General features: G+C 37.7%; 1 protein-coding gene across 1 annotated transcript in view; it reads left to right on the top strand.

Annotated features, from left to right (window-relative positions):
* Nucleotides 445-22,336, top strand: part of LOC110398721 (fibrous sheath CABYR-binding protein-like) — a 40,216-nt gene continuing 18,324 nt past the window's right edge. Inside the window, exons 1-4 of the mRNA XM_021396633.1 lie at nucleotides 445-491; nucleotides 1,361-1,409; nucleotides 12,127-14,274; nucleotides 14,882-17,385. Coding sequence (XP_021252308.1) covers nucleotides 17,324-17,385 — 62 coding nt within the window. The 5' untranslated portion in view covers nucleotides 445-491; nucleotides 1,361-1,409; nucleotides 12,127-14,274; nucleotides 14,882-17,323. The remainder of the gene's footprint in view (nucleotides 492-1,360; nucleotides 1,410-12,126; nucleotides 14,275-14,881; nucleotides 17,386-22,336) is intronic.

A 22,336-nucleotide genomic window follows, 5' to 3' on the forward strand; every position in this document is an offset into this window, starting at 1 on the left:
ATTTTTTTTTAAACAACAGACTGAACCTATATCTTTCTCCCATACGTCATGTTTAATAGATAAACAGAGAATACATTCAGTTGAGACCCTCAAAGTAAAAACTCATATGATTTCTGACAAGCCTTCCACAAAATAGTAGGTGCGCCATCTCTGAGCTAACAAGTGCTAAAATGGGGAGAAATAGAAAAACAAAAAAAAATTACAAAACAATTATTACATGCTATATTTCATCCAAGTTAGTGAGGTTTTAATTAGAGTAGGTGAAGCAGAAACGCTAAATCATGGCTTGAACCAGTGACTGAGCACCTGGTATGAAGGCAGGGCCAACCCAGGGGAGCTCAGGTGTATGTAATGTACCTGAGTGACTGGAAGGGGTGGAGCCAGGATCCACCCTTCCCAGACATCATTTAAGGGCTCCCAGACTCCCCTTAAGGGCAGTGGAGGCAAGGGTATCTCTCTGGAGATCCCTACCTACATGGGGCCTTCTGCAGGTAAGCGGATTTTCTTCTGTTTCTGTGGCTGCTGTATTAGGGTTTGTTGTCATTTACTGCAGCCTAGGATTGTGCCACCATGCTGTTATTGCTGTACTTTCCATCACATTTTAGCATTACAGTATGTGGTAAAATAATAATTGAGTAAATTTAAACAATCTGTTTTCTGATATAAACCATCTGCTGCGCTTTCTGAGTTCCATAACTTACTGTTTTCCAATTACTTTGATGCTTCTATTTTTCAAAATGGCAGCATTCAATGGTGCCACTGTGGTAAAGCATTTGCCATTGGGCAAGAAAGAAACAGATGGTGAGGAAGTACAGTACCTGATTTGGAAATGTAGAGGAATAGACAGAGAAATTAACTTTAAAGATGTGACTTTTTTAAAGAGCAGAAAAAAGATTACACTTGTTTGTGATCTATTGTTCCTCCATGAGGCTGAACTTACATGACTCTCGTAATTGAATGATTTGATTTTTATAGTTTAATAGGGGGGAAAAAAGCAAGAACTAATTGCCATGCAATTGGATAAATTGAATAAGTGTACGTGAGAGCTTCTCAAGCAACTTTATGTCTCTGTCGTGTATGTTCTGCCACAAAGTGCTAATGATGCTAATATTTTGTTTCTGTGGAGCACTTCTTGCATCTTTTCAAATAACTGAAAATGACTTTTCCAGGTCACACTTGGAATATTTTTTTTTTGTCCTGAGGTGAGGATTGGCTATTATTGGCATTGCTCGTAAGCTTTAGCCGAAAGTATCACAGTAGCACTGTAGTTTCTTGTCTGTCATTTCCAAGTTTCATCATCACACATTTTTAAATGTGCTGTGGTCATTCTTATTGCAGCTTTTTCCGTTCTTTGTTGCAGGAAACTTCCTGAATAGAATTTTATGTTAGAATAACTGCTATGAATACAGGTACAATAGCCTATGTAAAGTAATTTTAATGTTTTTAATAATATTTACATATCACACAGATGCTAGTAGAGATGCATGGAATATCCTCTTTATGGATGGTGAGCAGAGGCCCTCCTGTATTTATTACTTATTATACTGTAGAAGTATTGCTTTTTTGAGCAATGTTATTGTGGTAAGAATGGGAAAAATCTTGCAGTGCAACATATTGTTCACGGGAGTTAAAATTGCATAGATTTTTCAAGTCCCTGCCTGCATAATTTCTCTATGTAATTTCTTATAGGGAAACAAATGTTTTAGTATTTTAAAATTATTGTTAAACTTCATAACAGGTTTTCAGGGGACAGCAGGTTATGTGTATATAAAAGAAACCATTTCTTCTCAGTGACCACCTAGGATCCCTTATGGTCACAGTAATTGCCATGCTGCTTGGAATAACTTCCTTAATGAACTATTCATGGAAAGACTATCGCAAGCAATTTGTTATGAATTAATGAGGCAAGAATAAGAACGCAGTGAAATATATGGAAAAGCATAAATTACAGCAAATAAAAGACCAGAGTAAAAATATAGTAACATTTCCTTGTAAGTCAGCTACTGCTAGCTGGGTAACTGCTGCCCCTGGGTAAACTGACATTTTCATATGCACTAATTAGCAAAGAGGTCAAATAAAAATTCAGTTTAAAAAAGTTCATTTGTGGTTTTTCCACTCTACAGAGGAAATTGAAAATAAGCTCTAGAATAACCGATAAACCATTAGGTGTACTCTTTCTCCACAGCAGGACTGGTTTATTATCTCTGTCTAACTGTGAATGAGTTGNGGGGGGGGGATTGTAACTTTTTTTTTAATGCAGACTGAAAAGTAGCTGTATGCTGAAGTATAAGACAGTGTTGCCTCGTATAGAGAGACGTGCTTTCAGATCTAATGAAAGGCTGATGCAAACAACAGCAGTGCCAAAGCTGCCCTGATGAACTAAGCCTAATGTCTCTTCCACTTTCTAGGCATGCCTGTAATGCTGTGTGCTCATGTTGGCAACAGCAGTGAGCTCTTTGCTAATTAGTGCATATAGAAATATCCAATTACATAGTAGCAGTAGTGACTTGAATAAAAACAACTGAACTACCAGAAGACAGAATCCATATTTCCAAACCAGCAACATCCTCAATTTTTGATTTAATTGTGGAAATCCCCAGCTAAAATTTCCAGCTTCTGGAACTATGATTTTTCTCTGTGAAAAATGGAAGACTAAATGGTAAAATATTTAACAACAGTATTTTCCGTTATCAGAACTGATGTCTGCAAGTTCTTCTAGGATTATAGTACACCTCCACACAAAATAGCAAAATCATTCCTAGATTTAACTTAATGATAAGCCAACAGAGTGTTTGAATTCAAAACCAAAGACTATGGTGTGCCTCAGTTCCTTGGTTTCTTCAGCACACTTTGCTCCTTGATGAGTTGCTGTGCTTTCCTGTGCTGAAGGAATAGTGCAGAAGTAACCACAGAAATATTTTTGCTTCTTGCACCTCCCTCAGATTGAAAAAGCTGCTATTTGGTAAGCCACAAATTTCTGCATAATTTGTTTCTCAAACACCCTCTCCTAAAAATACACTTAAAGGATAAATCTCATTGTGAAATGCTCACTTAAGATTTGATATAGTTTCTAGTGAAAATAAAATAATATACATGTAATTGCAAGTGATATTTCTTTGCAATTTAGTATGCATATAAGCTTGGTATTTAAAGATTAAGTGCTTTTTGTTCAATAATTTTTAGTACTTAACTATCTCCATTCATCTTGTATAGATGGACTTGCTTGTTGGTGCATAATGATGTACTGTTACGTATATAGTGTATTATTACAGTGTGCTGTTTCAAGATATAAAGGTTTCACGAGGATGTACTTGGCAGGATGGTTTTCCATATAAAAGCTACAAGAAAAGGCAATTTTAACTCTAAAGTCAGAAAGTCAGGTTTTTCTCAGTAGGAGCTAATAAAAGATTTTATATCATTATATGTTTTTTTCTGTAAATAAGTTAAGAAAATATATTTAAAAAAATACTTGCACAACTTTTAAATGCATATAATATTTTTAATTTCAGCCTCTATGAAGAATTAATCTCAGGGAAAACCAGTAAGGATATAAATCTGTCATTTAATACTTTTGAAATACCCTAAGACAATCCTAGTGATATTTTTTTTTCCAGAAATAAAGGCAATTCTTAGCCCTATAAAAATTCAAGTATGCAAGGTAAGTAAACCAAGTTCAGTTTATCCCCTTGTGAAGTTAGATGCATTTTCTTAATAAATAGTTGCAAATACAGATTATACAGCAGAAACATGATAAATGCATTTAACTTCTGGATTTTTGGTGTAGTGCTTACTGAAAATGTGCTTATTTTTTTCTTTCTGTTTCAAGGTGTTTGTATCCACTCATACATTGATGTAATTTTTCAGTAGCCAAAATAAAATATCAGGCATGAATCTTCTAATGCTATGCTGTGGCATGTGCACAAGGAAAAAGGTCTTATTTTTATTCAACTTCTATTCTTTTAGCTCCTGTTGCTTTATGTTAAGATTATTAATGCTTTGACAACAATACTCAAGGTATTCACATTACTTCTGTCCTTGTTTTGGATTGTCATTTTCAGAAAATCTAAGAAGTTGAGTTTCAAGTGACTTATTTTTTGTATCTAAAAAGAAATAGTATTTATCTTACTTGTTACACAGAGGCCAAAATCTTTGCTTTGCTGATGTCTATGGAGAAATGACCACTCAAGCCAAGATTTCCTGAGGAAATCTTAATGACAATTGATCTAAATACTTTACAAATATGTTTTTATTCCACCTTCAAGGTTTTTTTCTTTAAAAAAATATTTTAGTAGTTCAAATCTATATGACAACTGAGTTGACATTTGCTCTTTACCAATACTATGTTCCCAGAGCTGCAGTCAGCTTTCAAAATGTAGAATTGTCTCACGGAAAGTAAACTGACAATTTCCCAAACTTAATTTTTACTGACTGTGCTTATAAATATAAGGAAGAACTTTGTGATAATGATATTAATATTTATAATTACAGGGCTTTTTAGTATTTTTCTAGCAAGCCAATAAACAAAAATAGAAGATGTAGCTCAAACTCATAGTGTATAGTCAAATGTTACCATTCACATATGAAGCATGAAATGTATGACTGTAGATTAGTTTATTTTGTACACCTGCAATATCTCCTGGACACACTAAAAACAAGGCCTGGCTTTAAACAAAGGCAGAATGTAGTGAACTGAAGTGTTAGCAGCCACTGTAATTTCTTTCAGCATCCCCTGAACTTCTCTGATGTTGTATCTGCCAGCAGTGAAGCCAACAGCAGCCGGAAAAGCTGAAATGCTTCTTGTGCTGCTACCAGATGACATCCACTGTAATTTTGCTGCTAGCAACATGAGGGAGGGATGCTCGGCTTCTAAGCATTAACTCCTAAAGTATAGAAGATTAAGTAAATTCTCAAACTTGAGGTTTGTATTCTTGCTTTAAAAAAAAAAAAAGAAAGTTGGCTACAGGAGTATTCTGTTTGCCTGTTAATTAGTTATTGCCTCGGAGGCAAGCTCATCTGCTGAAGTATAAGTTTGCCAGCCCTCTGAAATATATTTTCACTTGTATGCGTTGCATGCTGAAATGATGTCTCAAACTGGAAAGATAAACAGGAGAAAATTATCGCTGTTGACAAGTCCAGTCTGAGTTGTGCAATGAGCAGAACAGTATGGTGGGGAGGTTTGGTGTCTTACCAACGATGTAGTCAAGGTAAATTTTTTGGGAAGCACAAAAATACTTCAGCTGACAATCCTATTCTTCTTGAATATTGCTTTTGCCACTATTTTGATTCTTTGAAGTGTGCTGTTCTTGATATATATTTCCAAAATCAGCAGTATGAAAAAATGTTTTGCTTACTGGTGTTTTCCAGAAAAAGTTGATGATACAAAGGTCATCGCTTTAAATTGTCTTTCCTAGAATTAACTGAAATATATTGTAAATAATATTGGCCATTGATATTTTGCATATGCAAGCTCCTCAGGTTTTAGTCAATCATTGGTAAGATACAGACTTCTTCTTTTTAAGATTTAATTAAAATCTTAAAAACCTGAGATCTTGTATATACATTTAATTTGTTTAAGCTTCCTTGTAAGATGTTGGAGAGCTGATTAAAAAAGGTAGGTAACTGTTGCTTCATACTGGAAGTTGTAGCAGGCAATGATGTGAATTTATTTGAAAAGCTTATGGTAATTTTCAGTAGTTGCTACTGAAGTTATTTGGAGGCTAGAAATTATAGTAAATATAGTTTTGATGGGAAAGTTGATTTGTGATAGGAAAGACTGAGCAATCATCGCAGAATGGACTGCACTGTTCTAATGTGGTAGTGAAAATCAGCTCTTATGTTGACCCATAAGAGGAGGCCACAGAAAACAGTGTTTTCAAAAGCACATCTTATATAGTTCAACACTTGTTCCACTATAAGCTGAGCATCAGAAAACATTTCATTTTCTTCTACATGCTTGATAAAAATTACTCAATCCTCTGATCCTTGGAGGAAAGAATGTACATTTATTGAGGTGAAATTCTGAAAAGAAATTGCATGTGTAAGCCAAATTAGACTTGTTGAATGTACTGGGACTTCCAGGAATCTCACACAAAATCACTCTCCCAGATATCTCCTGGGGAGGGAATAGGATTTGCATGGGAATGGGAATGATGCACATTCACTTTACTTTAGAACGTCATGGCTGTCACACTCTCTCCTAGGGAGGGGACCCACCACCTTTATGATGTGCTCCATGTATGTTTTCACTTGGGAAATAAAAGAGAGTAAAGAATCAGTTCCTTCTTGTCCTGTCTGAGTGTGGACAATGCTTTAAGTTTTCACACATTTGAAGAGGAATTCTAAGAAAATGGGCGAAGAATGCACAGCTAGTTATCCAACCTAAAAGCCTTCCTGGGGAACAGTGTAGAAGGGATTTGAGCTGAGGGTAATCAGAAAGCAAGGACAGTTCAATTGAGTGTATATGGCACATAGCAGGCATGTTCTGCTGAGCAGATTAGACCAGACATTTTCAGCAAGGGGCAATAATAATCAGTGGGCTTACAGATAATTTTTTAATCTTAGAAGTTGTATATAATAAGACTAATATTATATACAAACATAAAAGCAATAACGTTCACAGAAAAAGTGAGGTCTATATTACTCCATGCTTAAATCAAACTACTGAAAACCATGTTCTGTGGAAAAAATGTTCAGTCCTCATGATAAAATAAAGTTTTAAAAATGGATAGTTAAATTTATCAATGAGGAAACTGACACTTAGAAAAAATAATCCCTTACCTCAATGTCTTGTATATACAATTTCAGTTTTAATTTCAGGCAGCTTTTCATTGCTTATTTCATATTTACCTCCAAATGTTTTAATCAGTAACCTAACCTCAAAGCAGAGCACTTCACACCTAAAAGAAGGGACAGCAACTTAACTTCATTTTAGATATATTTTCTGATAATGCTTGTTTGTTCTAGAGTTATCCAGGAACTTAGTTATGTGTATAATGGTACGGAGATAAAATGCTGAAGTTTTTTTGCCTAGGTAATCATTAAGGTTGGAAAAGTCCTCTAAGATCATCAAGCCCAACCATCCATCATCAATACTTACTTTCTAAACAATGTCACTCAATACAATATCTACCCTTTCCTTAGTCACCAACAGGGACGGTGACTCCACCACCTCCTTGGGTAACCTGTTACAGTGCCTGACTGCTCTTTCTGAGAAGAAATTCTTCCTAATATCCAACCTGAACCTCTCCTGGTGCAACTTGAATCTATTCAGTCTTGTCCAATCACTAGTTACATGGGAGAAGAAGCTGATGCCCACCTTGCCACAACCTCCTTTTAGGTAGCTTTAGAAAGCAATAACATCGCCTCTGAGCCTCCTCTTCTCTAGACTAAACAATCCCAATTCCTTCAGCCTCTTCCCATAAGTCTTATGAAGGCTCTGTGCTCCAGATCCTTCACCAGCTTCATTGCCCTTCTCTGGATATGCTCCATTACTCTCCATCTGAAAATGCTTAATGACAAAAGGGTTACATTAAATCCTTTTCTGTAGAGTGAGGGTGTAAAATTTTAACTAAAAATAAACCCTGTTTCAGCTTGTGGGCACAGGAGCAGTGGGGAGAGTTGGTCAATCCGAAAACAGTATTCTTATACCTGCAAATTTACAGAAAATACATACTTTGTTTTACACGAAAACAAGGTATCTGAAGCAAAATATTGATAAACTTATCAATAACTGCATAAATCATTCTCCAAAATTTTTTTATTGTTATATGAACAGTAGAAGCTGCTTTTCAATGTGTAGGTATTTTGGAAACAGCCACAGAATGTGTTTTCTTTGCTAACATTTAATACATGGTCTGTTTTCTGCTGGCACTGGTATTTCAGAATACCTCCTGTCCCAGGGAAATTGTGTGTTAAGTGGTGCTACCTTTCAGAATTGGGAGTGTGTATATACAAGCAGTATATGTGCCTACAAAAATTATTTTACAGTATTTTCATCTGCAAGCTATGGGTGCTTTCTGTTATGTAGGATGTTTCTGCTCTTATTGTGCAGTGACACATCAGGCTGGGCATGTAAAGTAATGCAGTGTGACTGATACAAGCTGATGTTACACTTCACAGCACAATGCTTCTTAATGTGTTATGTCAATGGGAGTGTTTAAAAGGGAAAAAGTAATTCTCCAGGAAAATCTAACTAATAAAAGAAATCAAAATATCCTTCCCACCCATTTCCATCAAAAAAAGAGAGGAAAAAAACTAAAAGCCAAAAATGATTTGTTTGACCTCCAAAAATAAATTCTGGAGGCTCAATAACAGTAAATATAGTAGGTCGTTTTGTAACATGCATACAGACAAAGAAGTTGAATTTTTTTGTTTTATATGGTCTGGATTTTTCTTTACAGAGACATTATTTGACATTTGAGATCTTTCAGTTCCAATATGTTTTCTAGAGAAATAAAAATAGTGTTTTTAATGTACTTCTAGGGTTTTTTTAGCTTATAAGGCAACATGTTTTCAAAATCCAGAATAGAATTTTTCAGATTGTACTGAATTTCCTTCTCTATTACTTAACATCATCAGAAAATCGTATTCCTGAGTTCATTGTGGATTCTTTTTTTTCTTTTGATGTTGAACCTCTATCTGTTTTTCAAGGTATATTTTTATGCGGTTTATAAACTGAATTTTTCTTCAAGATCACTTTGCTATATAGAAACTAGTGTGGTGATTTCTCCTTTGTTATTGCAGATTTCACAGTATTTTCCTGTTAGTACTCCTAAAACTCAAATCTTTCCATCTTTAATTCAGTATTCCTATGACAAACTGTTTCTTCTGATTGCTAATAGCGTTCATTCTGGTTGAGCATGTAGGCGTTATTTGCTGCTCAGAGTTCTGCACAGTCTGTGGTCAGAGAGCCAAACAGCCTGTCCTGTAGCTGGTAAAGTACTCACAGGGCTCAATGGGTATTTTCAGTTCCTCTGAACTGATGCACTCAGCATTTACGTGCATCTTTTTCAGTGCCTATAGTCTGAAAGAGTAGTACATCGTCTGGATGGTATCCCAGAATTTTCTAGCTTTAATGTTGCATTACAATAGATAGTAAGTTCTTTTTACCACAAAACACCGCATGATGGTCTCTTGTAGACATGTATGCAGACATAAACTGAACCCATTCCTTGATGTTGAGAGCAGGACTAAGGCTGAGGCCAGCACGGCTCCAGCCTGCCACGCCATGGCTCACTCTGGGAAGCACAAAGCTCAGAAGTGTGCATCTGGCTGCGAGGAGGCACGGTGCTGGGGCTGCACCTTCAGGAGGGAATAGCAAATGGATGCCGTCAGCTTCTGAATGAGCTGAGCGGGAAGCTTAAAGGGTTGGAGGGAGTCAAAGCTGTGTATTCCAATGTAGTCCTCCATGCCAGACACATTTGAGGGAGTATCACTCATGCAGAAGTTCCTTAAATCTGGATGTTCAACTTTTTGTCCTCTTAAAGCTGGTGCTCTGTCTAAGACAAGAAAGCCTTTGCATTCAGCAAGTAATAAGAATTGCAGTTAAGCTTTGATCTTCAGGTGTTAGAACTGAGCTCTTCCTAGCAAATGCACTTGCAATTAATAAAAATAAAAAAACGACAACATGAAGTGTTTCAACAAGGAAAGAAAATTTCTTACATTGTTTTGGTAGTAAACCTGCTTGATTAATCAGTTTTATATCACCTTCAACAAATGAAGCAAGGAGAAGTTCAGGAATTACAGAATTTTTAACAGTTACAATGAAGAAGATGGAGGAATTAAAAATGGGGAAGTGTTTGCTTTTATTTGATGACACTCTTGATTCATAAAAAAAGTAACTTTCCCTCTCCCTACCAGAGGCAAATTGTTATTTTGTTAAAATAATTATTTTATTCCCCAAAGGACTGATTGTCTGAAAATCAATTTGACACTAACAGTAGGGCTTAGCTAGGTGGCCCCTTTATCAGCTTATCTCATCTATCCAGGGACCATTTCCTCTAACCATGTCATTATGCACTTTTTAGAGAAAATAGGCTCTCAATGCCAGCCTCTGCAAAATTCTTTTTATCCCATTATAGTAGAAGGTGTGACCATCTGAGAGCTAAACAGCTGAAGAATGGGGAGCACCTTCCCATTTTACTGGAGATCCAGTCTTGTAATATTCATATAAGCAAGGTAAGAGAGCAAAATAAACTGTTAATCTATATAATTAGCAATTCCAGATAATAAGGTATTCTATTGCATTTTCTGTACTGGGTTGCATTTTCTGTTCTGGTGTGACAGTTTACAACAGTTTAAATTCCACAAATAGTAATTAAATTACTCAGAGAGATGTCAAAACACAGAAGGCTGCCTGAAGTCAATGTCTCATTGAGAGAAGCTTCTTCTGAGTTTTAAAAGTCAGCAGTAAAATGTCTGCAGCAAAGCCCGCAGCCTCCTTTGCTATCCCGAAGAGAAGACACCAAAAGATGGCTTTTCTCATGGTCACATTTGACAGGCTGTTAACCCTGCCTTTCGTATTGGAGAAGGAGGATTCTTATGTTGCACTTTTCCATCGTATTGGTCTGATAACAGATGCACGTTCTGAGGGCTTTAGGGAGAGTATGTTTAAGAACAGAGGGTTCCTTTCCTTTCTGTAGACTGCAGGAGCATTTCTCACCCCCTGATGCTGCTGGGCAAAAGAAAGGTACGTGGTTGATTATGACTATGATACACCCAAGGAACAGAGAAAATTCAGTCAACAGCTCTGTGTTTCTGTCTGTCAACAGGATAGAAGTAACTTGCCTAATATGTCCTATTTCACAGCCACACAACATTGACCACAATCACAGTGTTTGGCTGTTATAAAACGAATTTTAGTTTCCTTTGTTCTTAAAGAAGTTTTTCAAGGAAGTGATACCTTCCAAAGCTGCAGTTCATGCATTTCCAGAAATCCAGGCATTAAAGTTATTCAAGCATCTTCTGCAAAACATTCTTATCTTCGTTGCACAGATGTCTTGCAACATGCTGATCTTACTAATCAGGTGTCATTATTAGGCTGATTTGTTGTTATTGTGGACTTGATCCAGTTTCAGCTGCTCCAGATAGTTTAGTATTAATGATCTCATTTGTGTTATATTTTTAATTACTTTCTGTCAATCTGAAAAGTGAAGTTAACATTAAGGAGAAAGCTGACCTCCACTTCTCTGTGTGCCTGCTTTTGCTCTTCTAACTTTTCCTGAAAATACTCTTTTAGATTATTTTATTTCCTGATGAAAATGAAAGCAGCCATACAAGTACTTTGAAGCCTAATATATTTGGTTACAGTATTCAGTATTTGGTTAGGAAAACAATTAAGGTCAGTTTCAGATCGTCTTGGTTCCGTTCTTACCTTCTTCCTGCAACAATAAAAGCTGATATGAGAACAGCCATAGGGAACTTTCCTGATTTTTTTTTTTGCTGTTTACACTCGTGATACCCTTAAGCTATGCTTTGCCACTTACAATAGCTAGTTGCTTTTTAGTTGAGAGAGGAAGGCAAAACTGTGAAAACCTCACATCTCTTATATTTCAACAAGAGTAGCAAGAATTTGCCCTTGCTCTACTGTTTCTATGATCTCTATCAAATATCAGATATCTATCTACTGATAGATATCAGATTATATAGATATTGATATAGATATTGATAGATATATTATATAGATATAGACATTATATACTGATAGATATCTATCTCTAGATATCTGATATCTATGAGAGAATTTGCCCTTGTTGCTGTTCCTGGAGGCATTCAAGGCCAGACTGGACGTGGCTCTGGGCAGCCTGATCTAGTGGTTGGCTACCCTGCACTTAGCAGGGGGGTTGAGACTCGATGATCCTTGAGGTCCTTTTCAACCCAGGTGACTGATATTCTGTGATTCGGTGGTGATTCTATTGCTGTTGATGTTTAGAAGCCCTGAAGAGTTCATCCTGTGTGAGTCAGCATTTATCTCTTTTTGTCTACGCTGTAAATATCTATATTTGTGTTAATCAACTTTTTCTACCAGAGAAGAGAAACAGGCAGTTTCAGAGATGAATTTATCTCACCTTTATCAGGTACATGCTTTACTCTTGATGTTTCTCATTGCTTCTCACTGTTTCTTTCCAGGAATGAAGGGAGTCCAAACGCCAACATTTATCCTCTTTTCTGATCAGAGGCATGGGACTTCTGATCTGACACACCTGTTTCTGTATCCCAGTAAGAGTCCCAGACGCAGATTCAACATCAGAGTCTAACTTCTGAGAAATCCACACTGGAAAGCACATGAATACGGATGCAACACATGAATGTCGGTGCATTTGCTTCAGAAGAGACCTCAGCTAAGTTCCTAAGTGTTGTAATTAGATATCTACATTAAAGTAGGATTAAAACAGGTCTACTAAAGAAATGAAGTTGTTTTTTTATCCACTAACAGACAACAGAGGAAAAATAAGATTAAATAAGTGCAGTGTTGTCCCTTTCCCAACCCCCCTTCCCCTCCCCCATTTTTTTTAACTATATGCACCAATGGGATTGAAATGTTGCTGAGCTATTACTGTCAGTTCTCTGTCTTAGAAAAGGCAGGGGAAGAATTAAAACAGGCTGCAATCCAGCAGCTAGGCAGGGGTCTGTTACTCTAAGCACAGCTGGAGGGCTGCAGGGAACAGATGCACAGTGTTACAAGTGCCAGCTCTGATAGTTACATGCTGTAGTACAGAAGAGCCCTTAGTCAGGTAAGTGCTTTCACATGAGTTTTAGTTATTACTATTAGTGGAAGGCTGAGTAACATTAAACCAACATGAAAACTGACTAAAGGTTACAGAATTTGTTATTACAAATCTTTTGCAGTTAGCTTGGAGTCCTCTTGGGGTGAGGGTGGTAGAGGTAAGAGCAAGTGTTGTAACATGAGATCTGACATCATCTGATTTATTCATTTGTTTTTATTGTTACCTACTTAATTCATCACTTAAAAATGAAATTATTATAACTAAATCTTGGCCATAGCCACAAAAAGAGTCATCTTGGAATGGACTAGAGAAACAGCACGCTCGTATTTGAGTTTGTAGAATCATAGAATAACAAAATGGAATCACAGAATGGTTTGAGTTGGAAGGGAGCTTAAAGATCATCTAGTTCCAACCCTCATGCCATGGGCAGGGTTAATATCCACCAGATCCAGCTGCCCAGGGCTTCAGCTGGCCAGGCCCTGAGCCCCTCCAGGGATGGGGCATCAACAACTTACCCCTTGCACTATCACTACACTCCTTGATAAAGAATCCCTCTTCAGCTTTCCTGTGGGCTCCTGTTAGGTACTTGAAGGCCCACTATAAGGTCTCCTTGGAGCCTTCTCTTCTGTTGTTGGAGCAGGTTGAGAAGAGAAGCACAAAGACGTCAAAGGGCTGGAGCACCTCTCCTGTAAAGAAAGGATCAGGGAACTGGATTTGGTTGGCTTGGAGAAGGAAAGGCTCTGGGGAGACCTCATTGCAGTGTTCCAGTAGTGAAAGGAAACTTCTAAGCAGGAAGGGGAGTGACTTTTTAGATGAACTAATAGTGGTAGAATAAGGTGGAATGGCTTTAAACTAGTAGAGTGGAAATTTAGGTTAGATACTAGGAAGAAATTTTTGCCTCAGAAGATGGTGAGGCACAGGAACAGATAGCCCAGGGAAGCTGTGGATGCACCATCCTGGAGGTGCTCATGGCTGGATTAGATGGGATCCTGGGCAGCCTGATTTAATGGGTGGCAACCAAACATGGCAGGGGTTGGAACTAGGTAATCTTTAAGTATATTCTTTGGAAATGGTGTACTTTTCTGCTCTTAGGTCTCTGATGTAGGAAGCATCTCTACTTCCACACACTGAAGAATGACAATATGACCTGTTTTTCACAGTGTTCTTTGTTTTGACATAAGGCATGTTTACCTCAGTGCCAAGAGGTATCGTATCATATGCTATTAAATATGGTCGTAGTGAACCAACCATTTAAGTACCACAACTAAGCCTAATAGAAAGCACTGATAAATATATAATTAACTCTAATTAAAATAATTTGAATTGCTTTTATCTATTGTTTACAGTTGCCTAAAACAATCTCCATAGGTATGCTTTCAGTAAGCTAGTTTACATGGGGGGAATGTCTCATCAGTATAATTCATTCTTTCCAGGTAATATTCTTCTGTAAGGGAAACTTATAGTTTATCCATATGCTTCTGTCCTAGACCTTTCCTGAAAATCATTTGAAAGCTAGAACAACTGCTGTTAAAACCTTTGCTTGCTTATGGTATTAATTTTTTTCTCTTAAAGTGTGGGGAAGGGAGATATTTATTATTTTATCTTGTATTTGGGAAACAGAGGCCACATTCAGAGATTTCTATAGGCCCTCTGTATTAAGCAACACCAATAATAATAGTTTTGATTATAATATCTTGATCAGCTAGAACATGAAACAATGCTTCATAATACTTTATAGAAGCCATATACAGTTAAAATGTATTTTTGTTATCAGTCTTTTGTATTTGTGTCTAATACTTTCTTTCAAACCTTACTGAGTTGTTTTGCTAGAGTAGGACCCTGTACTTAGCAGTGAGACACATCAAAATGTAGGATTATCTAAGAGGAACAAGTGTCTCTGCTTCCTAGGGAAATTATTTCTCATTTAAAAAAAAATGCATTTCTGATAGGGTTTTTGAGAAGGGATATAGACAGAAGAAACTGTTCAGGAAAGAGGAACTAAAAATAATGACATTAACTCCCTGGCACTATGTAGACTGGAATAATTTGTACTAACCTACTCAAGGCATTAATCAGGTTCTACTTTTAATGAAAGCTAATGAAAACTAAATGAGTTTTTGGCTTGAGTATTTCAGGAAAGCATTTTTTTTTAACAGACGTGATGAATGCCAGCACTGAAGTGAAAGGATACAGGAACAGGTTGTATCTGTGACTACACAACGTGGAAAAATAAATTGTTAATACAGTAAAGCTGTGAGTGAACTCATCCCCCCACCACCACTGCATCTCCCAGTCTCAGAGCTCTTCTTTTACCTTTGCTGAAAGAAGAGTTCTCTAAGAGTCCCTGTTTGTGCTAGACAGTGAGGGTATTGTAGCACACGAAGGAGGGCTGTAAAAGCTGAACTGCGGTGTAACTGAGGCTTGGGAAGTTGCCTTAGGCTACTCAACAGCAGCAGCAGTGGGCCAGAAAGCCACAAATGGGTTGTTATGAGAAGGATAAGGAACTAGCTAAACCTTTAAAGAGCTGAAAAATTTCTGCAGTGGGAGTAAAATAAAAATGGTTTGTAAGGTGTTGGCTGCAGACAGTGTTGCTGGTCTGTTTTTAATTATAATGTGTAACTATGCCCAAGGAACCTTGCAGCTTGCATTTTTAAGCTTGAATTTGTAGAGCCTTACAGGGAGCTTGAGCTTGGTGCTTGCCAAGCCTGGAGTTTCCTCTTGAGCTTGCAACAGAGATAGTGAAGCTTCAGGAAAGCTTTCTCCATGTTTTACCCTTTCCATCTTGTTTTAACTGAAATGTAACTTAGTTGTTACTAAGCATTGCTATGCCAGCCTTGCCTAGATCAAGTAAGGCTGGATTAGGCAATTTTAGCATAGCCATGTACTTGTGCTCCAGTGCTCTCTCGTTAGCTAGTTTCCCTTTAGTTAGTTAGTTTTTAATAGTCATTAAGTTCTGATAATTTGAAAATCTTATGGTCTATGAACTTAGGTTGAAAGCATGCTTCTACTAGTACAGCTTCACTGTTTGCAGGAAGGCAGTAAATGTGATTCAAGTTTATGCACAAAATCCTTTTAAGAATACATTGAATTTTAATGTTCCTCCTTAAATTCTATGGTTTTTGTTGTTTTCAACAAACCTGCATTTGAAAATAAGAGTAAATATAACGGATAGTTTAGGATATAGTTTTAAGTGAACAAAAATCCTTCTTTTGAATTTGTACACACCTGCTATCCTTCCACCCAGCTTCTATGGAGCTACAGAGTATATCTGAACAAGAAAATCACAGTGCAAGTTCCCAGTCATTACCTTGCTCACCTGGGAATGAGAAATATCTCAGCTTCACCTAATGACATAAATAGGTGGAAATAGGAACTACTTTACTGCTTTATAGCAGAATAGAAGGTGAGTTTGCCATGTAAACATATGGGTTCACATAGAAAATAAAGTCATAAGAAATAAACTTGGTTTGATAAAAATAGTACCAATATCATGTCAGTTGTCACTTCCATAATTGAGTCTTGCTTAACAGATGTTTCATGAAATTTGCATAGTGATGCTGACGTTGCTTGAAGCTTTTCCTGCAACATATGCTGCTGTAGGTTTTTTTAGGTCAGTGATTACTGTACACACAAGAATACAGAAGAAAAAAGTGTTCCTAATCCTTTATATTGTATTTGCTGTTGTTAAATCAATAGGCAAAATGATAAACCAGAGCTCATCTTCCAAAAATCAGTTTCACTGTTTCCATCATATTAAGTCATACTTCGAGAAAGCTTCTAGACTCATTCAGCAGAAGATTCTTCTGGTTAATTAGCTAATAACTGGAGCCAAGCCCAAATTCGAACTTTATATGCCTAGCTTGCCAGTCACAAACGTGTCTGTTAGGGGCTTGATGGATGAGACACCTCTAGTTTTCAGAGTCTTAGTTTTGTACCCAGTTTTTATCTGAAAGTTTTAGATTTTTCCTGTCTAATAAACTTTTAAAATAGGATAAAGCCAGGTCAAAAGCTTGATGAAGGACATGCCATCTCAGAGGGAGGTCTAGTAGAAGCAGATTAAACTCCCGTTCTTTGTTGAGCTCCAAACAATTGCCACTGGTCTGCAGCCAGATTTGCTGTCTTTTGCTGACATCCAACATCAAGATCCAGCCTATTTGCTGTTAGAAAAAAGAATTTGGTGTGCAGCTAGACATAACAGTCTCAGTTGTAGAAAAATGCTAGGCAGAGCATTAAATTCTGCTTGCCTAAATTTCTTTTTAGACTACTTTTGTTGTGGTTGTTGTTTGGTGTTGTTTTTGTTGTTGTTTAATTGAGTGGAGGACCTTTTTATCTTGAGAAAAGAAGCTAGCTTGTTTCACTGCTATTGACCTCTTATTCCCAAATGCCTACTGTTGAAAGAGCAATTATTTTTATTTTAAGTGCACTTATCTGAAAATGAGAACCTGTTTCATCTTTTATGTGCAGATCTCAAGGCACTTTACACAACAGGAAAGAATCATTATCCACATTCACCACAAATGGAAAGGTGAGACACTGGAAGAAATACAGGGCCACCAAAGGGATGGCAGAAAAGATGATATACCTTCAAAGACTGTCTGATGGCTATCCAAGAAGCCAAGCTCTTTTACTGGAGTAAGAGATTCAGTTTACAGATCAATCGGTGAGTTCTACAATCTCTAACATGATGTTTGGAAGATGATGTGGAACAATGTCATAAATAAAAGAAACTAAAATGCAGAGCTGGCAGTCTTTGGTTAACAAAAAAATTAGGACACTTTTGAAAGTAGGTTCATCTTTTAAACAGTAAGCTCTAAAAAAGTGTAAAATAATTTAAAGCACCTGAGGGGAAAAAAAACAGATTTTTTTTTTAATTTATGTTTTATGTTAACATACTGACTGATAGAAATGTGCTTCAAATGTAGCTTTAAATATACTTGCATTAGAAGGAAATGAAAACATGGTGTACTCTGAGTGAAGTCAGAGAGAATCATGACAATTAATAATGGAAGGAAGGTTCCTCCCTGCCCAAATCTCCACTCTGTTCAGGTCTTGTTGAATGGTAGCATAGCCTTCTAATGTGTCAGCTACTCTTCTCAGCTTTGTTTCATCAGCAAACCTGCTGAGAGTGGGCTCTATTCCCTCATCCAGGACATCGATAGAGATGCTGAACAAGACCAGACCCAGCACCAACCCCTAGGGAACGCTGCTAGTTACAGGCCTCTGCACCACTGATCATAATCCTCTGAGCTCTGCCAGTCAGTCAATTGTCAGTCCACCTCACCATTCACTCATCTATCCTACACTTTTTAAGTTTCATAGCAAGGATGCTGTGGGAGACAGTGTCCAACACCTTGCTGAAGTCAAGGTACACAACATCCACTGCTATCCCCCCCATCTACTCAGCCAGTGATGACATCATAGAAGGTTACCAGGTGGGTCAAGCATGACTTCCCCCAGTGAATCTATGCTGACTACTCTTGATAACCTTTTTCTCTACCAGTTGCTTGGAGATGGCATCTAGAAAAAGTTGTTCCATCACCTTTTCAGGGATGGAGGTAAGCCTGGTCTGTTGTTTCCCTGATACTCCTTCTTGCCCCTTTTAGAATACTGGATTTACATGGGGCCTCTTCTGTCAGGCACATCTTCCATTCACCAAGACCTTTCAAAGATGGTACAGAGCAGTTCAGCAGTCACCTCTGCCAGGTCCCTCAGCACACATGGGTGCATCTCCTCAGGGTCCACGGATTTGTGTGTGTTGACTTTTGGCTAGCTGCTCTCAGAACAGGTACACCTACACCAATAGGAAGTCTTCCTTTCCCCAGACACTCTCTCTCTTAATTCCAGTCTTAGCATTAAAGGCTGAAGCAAAGAAGGCATTCAAGATCTCTGTCTTATCAGCATCCTGTGTTACTAGAACACCCACCTCATTTAGTAGGGGGCTCACATATTCCCTAGTCTTCCTTTTACTGTTAACATACTTAATAAATGGTAACGAGGTTTTTCTTTTTGTCTTTGCAATGTTTAATTCCAAGAGGGCCTCACCCTTCCTTGTTGCATTCCTATAGGCACTGACAACATTCCTTGATTCTTCCCAGGTGGACAGGCCTTTTTTCCACATTTCACAGACCTTCTTCTTTCCCTTTGGTTTACCTATGAGTTGCCTGCTCAGCCCCGTAGACCCCTTGCCACCACCTTTCCCTGATTTCTTACTCTTAGGGTTGCACTGACCTTGAGCATGGAAGAAGTAGTATTTCATGTCAACCAACTCTCATGGGCCGCTTTACCTTCTAACGCTCTAGCCCGTGGGATACTTCTAAGTAGGTCTTTGAAGAAGTCAAAGTCAGCTCTCCTGAAGTCCGGGGTATCAATCCTACTTATTTCTTTGCCCCTTCTGCACAAGATATTGAACCTCACCATTTATTTCCTCATTGCTGCATCCCAAGCTGCCCCCAACCTTCACATCCCCAACCAGCCCTTCCTTGTTAGTAAGAACAAGGTTAAGCAGCACACCCATCCTCATCAGTTCCTCTGATCAGAAAGTTATCTTCAATGCATTACAGGAGCTGCCTGGACTGTGCGTGCCTGGCCATGTTGCTTATCCAACAACTGTTCGGATAATTAAAGTCCCCTATAAGAACCAGGGCTGGAGATCACAAAACTACTTCCAGCTGCTTGTAGAAGGCCTCATCAACTTCTTCCTCCTGATCAGGTGGCCTCTCATACACACCCACAACAGTGTCACATATGTTTGTTAGCCTGCCCCTTAATTCTTACCCACAGCTCTTCACTTGTTCATCATTCACCCCCAGGTGGAGCTCAATGCATTCTAGTTGTTCTCACATAAAAAGCAACTCCACCACATCTCTGGGCAACCTGTTCCACTGCTTCACCACTCTTATTGTAAAAACTTCTTTCTTATATCCAATTTGAATCTCCCCTCTTTCAGTTTGAAACCCTTTTCTCTTATCCTCTCACCAAAGACCCTGCCAAAGAGTCTGTTCCCTTCTGTCTTATAGACTCACTTTAGATACTGAAAGGCCACCAGGATCACCTCCCTCAACCTGATAGCCACACTTCTTTTGATGCAGCCCACAATACAGCAAGCTTTCTCATGTCTAGCTTACCATCCACCAGTATCCCCAGGTTGTTTTTTTTTTTTTGGCAGGGCTGTGCTCAATCATTTCATCCTTCATCTTGTACTGATAGTGGAGATCACCTTGACCCAGGTGCAAGACCTTGCACTTGGATTTGTTGAACCTCATGAAGTTCTCCTGGGCCTACAACCTGACTAGGTCCATGTGGATGGCATCCTGTCCCTCAGGAGTTGACTGCACTCCACAGCTTAGTGTCATCCAGAACCTTGTGAGGGTACACTCAGTTCCACTTGTTGATATCTTTGATGAAAGTGTTAAAAGGCACCAATTCCAGCACTGGCCCCCCCCCAAGGGACATCATTTGTCACTGATCTCCACCCAGGCATTGAGCCATTGACTGTACCCAGAGAGAGACAATCTCATAACCAGCTCCTCAGTCCATCCATCAAATCCATACATTTTCAATTTGGAGAGAAGGATGTTGCGGCGTACTGCGTCAAAGGCCTTACTGAAGTCCAGATAGCTGACATCACTGGCTCTTCCCTTGTCCACTGATGCACTTACACTATAATAAAAAACAACAAAGTTGGTGAGGTAGGATCTTCCCTTGGTGAAGGGGACATATGAGGACAAATTGTGTTCACAGCATAGAGCCACTAGAGTGAGTAGAGTTATACCTGGTGCTATTTTGCCCCTTTCCACTCCACATTTACCAGTCAAACCAGATAATCAGATGTGTACACTTAAAATCTTATTCTTGCCAGAGGTTAGACATGTGAAGTATCAAAGTGACAGTCATGGAGGCTTTGGTACAGAACAGTAGCAGGAGCTGTGCAATTGTGTGCATTTATATGCATATGTATATGTGTGTCAGTATATATAGAAACATTTTTCAGACAAATTTTACATCCTCGAATTTAGATTTTAAAGAGGTCATTTCACATTATGTGACTTCAATATTTGTTTTTCTGCTAGTGTTTTTATATCACATTTGTTAGTGTGTGATGTGGAACTTGCTTATGAAAAAGTGGTGTAAGAACACCAAGAAGCTATCATAGAGCTTTCAAACACAAACCTGCAAGCAGTAGGAAAGGGAAGTATGGTCTTTGTTTTTTTAAAAAAGTAATAGCTAAATTTAGGAGTAACTATGAGAGGAAGAGAAACCAAGAAAAAAAACAACACATGCTAGCGTGTTTTACACATTGTTTGCACAGCTATGGCTGTGTTTTATTCCTGATCTTAGAACACTAAATACTGTGCAGATATATCTGAAAAATTAGTCAGTAGAGAATGGAATATCTTCCATGTGAAAAAAAATTAAAAGTAAGCTGACATATGCTTGGAGTTTTTCAGTTCCAAATAGTAGGAAATACAAAAGTGGTCTATTAAAAAAATTACAAACACGCATAAGTATTCATTGCTTTTTCCACCACAAAATGAAAGTATAACGTTAAAGTAGAATGTGGTAAATCTAACACCAGTATTAGGACCGTGAGGACTTCTTCACACAGGGTGCTAGAGATTTCATGAATTCATGCAAGTTTAGATTGGGACTGGGCAAGAAATTTAGGAGTATTTAGTTCCAGGAAGATACTGTTTAAAGCCAGAATCTGCCATGCAACAAGAGCAACATGTCCCACATCTACCTGGCAAGAGAAGAGTCTATGAAAGTTTCTCATTTGTTGTCACTTTTTAAAAACTGTGTAAATATTACAAGAATGAAAATACTAAACAGCAAATAACAGAAAATATGGCACAAATTGTGTTTGCACTTGCCTTTAACAATTTTCTATTATGACTTATTCTCAGAAAATTTTAAAACAGTTTTCCATCAGACCTTTTTTTGCTGTAGGGAACCTAAATATAAACTACAATGCAAGCATTTCCAGAAACAGTTTTTTGACACACTATTTATGAAAGCACAATGCATTTGCATACATGTGCTGTTCTTGTTTTAAAAGTTTAAATTGTTCTCCCAAGGAAAGTATAGGAAGATTTCTGATATTTTAATGTTTTCCAATCAACTCTATTTTAACTGTCTTCTGAAAATTCTTAAGCAGACTTTTTTCAGCTAGTTTTGGACCTGTAACTTCTAAACTTCTGAAAAGCAACATATTTAGCCTTTCAAGTACTGTATATACACTTTTATTTCTTTATTACATGATGTTTGAAAGATTTTATTGTGTTTATACATAAGTGTGGAAATGGCCAGTCTTAGCTAATTCTCATGTTCCAGGGGTTTTGATCTAACTTTTTTCTTCATTTCCTCATGCCCTCACTTAAGTAACTGTGGTTTATTTAAACCAGTTTCTTCAAAACATTGTCTGTTTAGCACAGTACATCTCAAGCTATTGAATGAATACAGCAGTGGTAGCCTCAGGTAACTCACAAATGGTTGGCATTCACAATTGAGAAAGTGGAGGAAAGAGTAGTAACTGAGTTAATTACTTGCTGACATTGATATTCTTTGCTAATTACTGCATTTCACAGGATTTCACAGAGAATCATAGGTTACTA

The sequence above is a fragment of the Numida meleagris genome, chromosome 4 (genome assembly GCF_002078875.1).
Source record: "Numida meleagris isolate 19003 breed g44 Domestic line chromosome 4, NumMel1.0, whole genome shotgun sequence".
Classification (NCBI taxonomy): Eukaryota; Metazoa; Chordata; class Aves; order Galliformes; family Numididae; genus Numida; species Numida meleagris.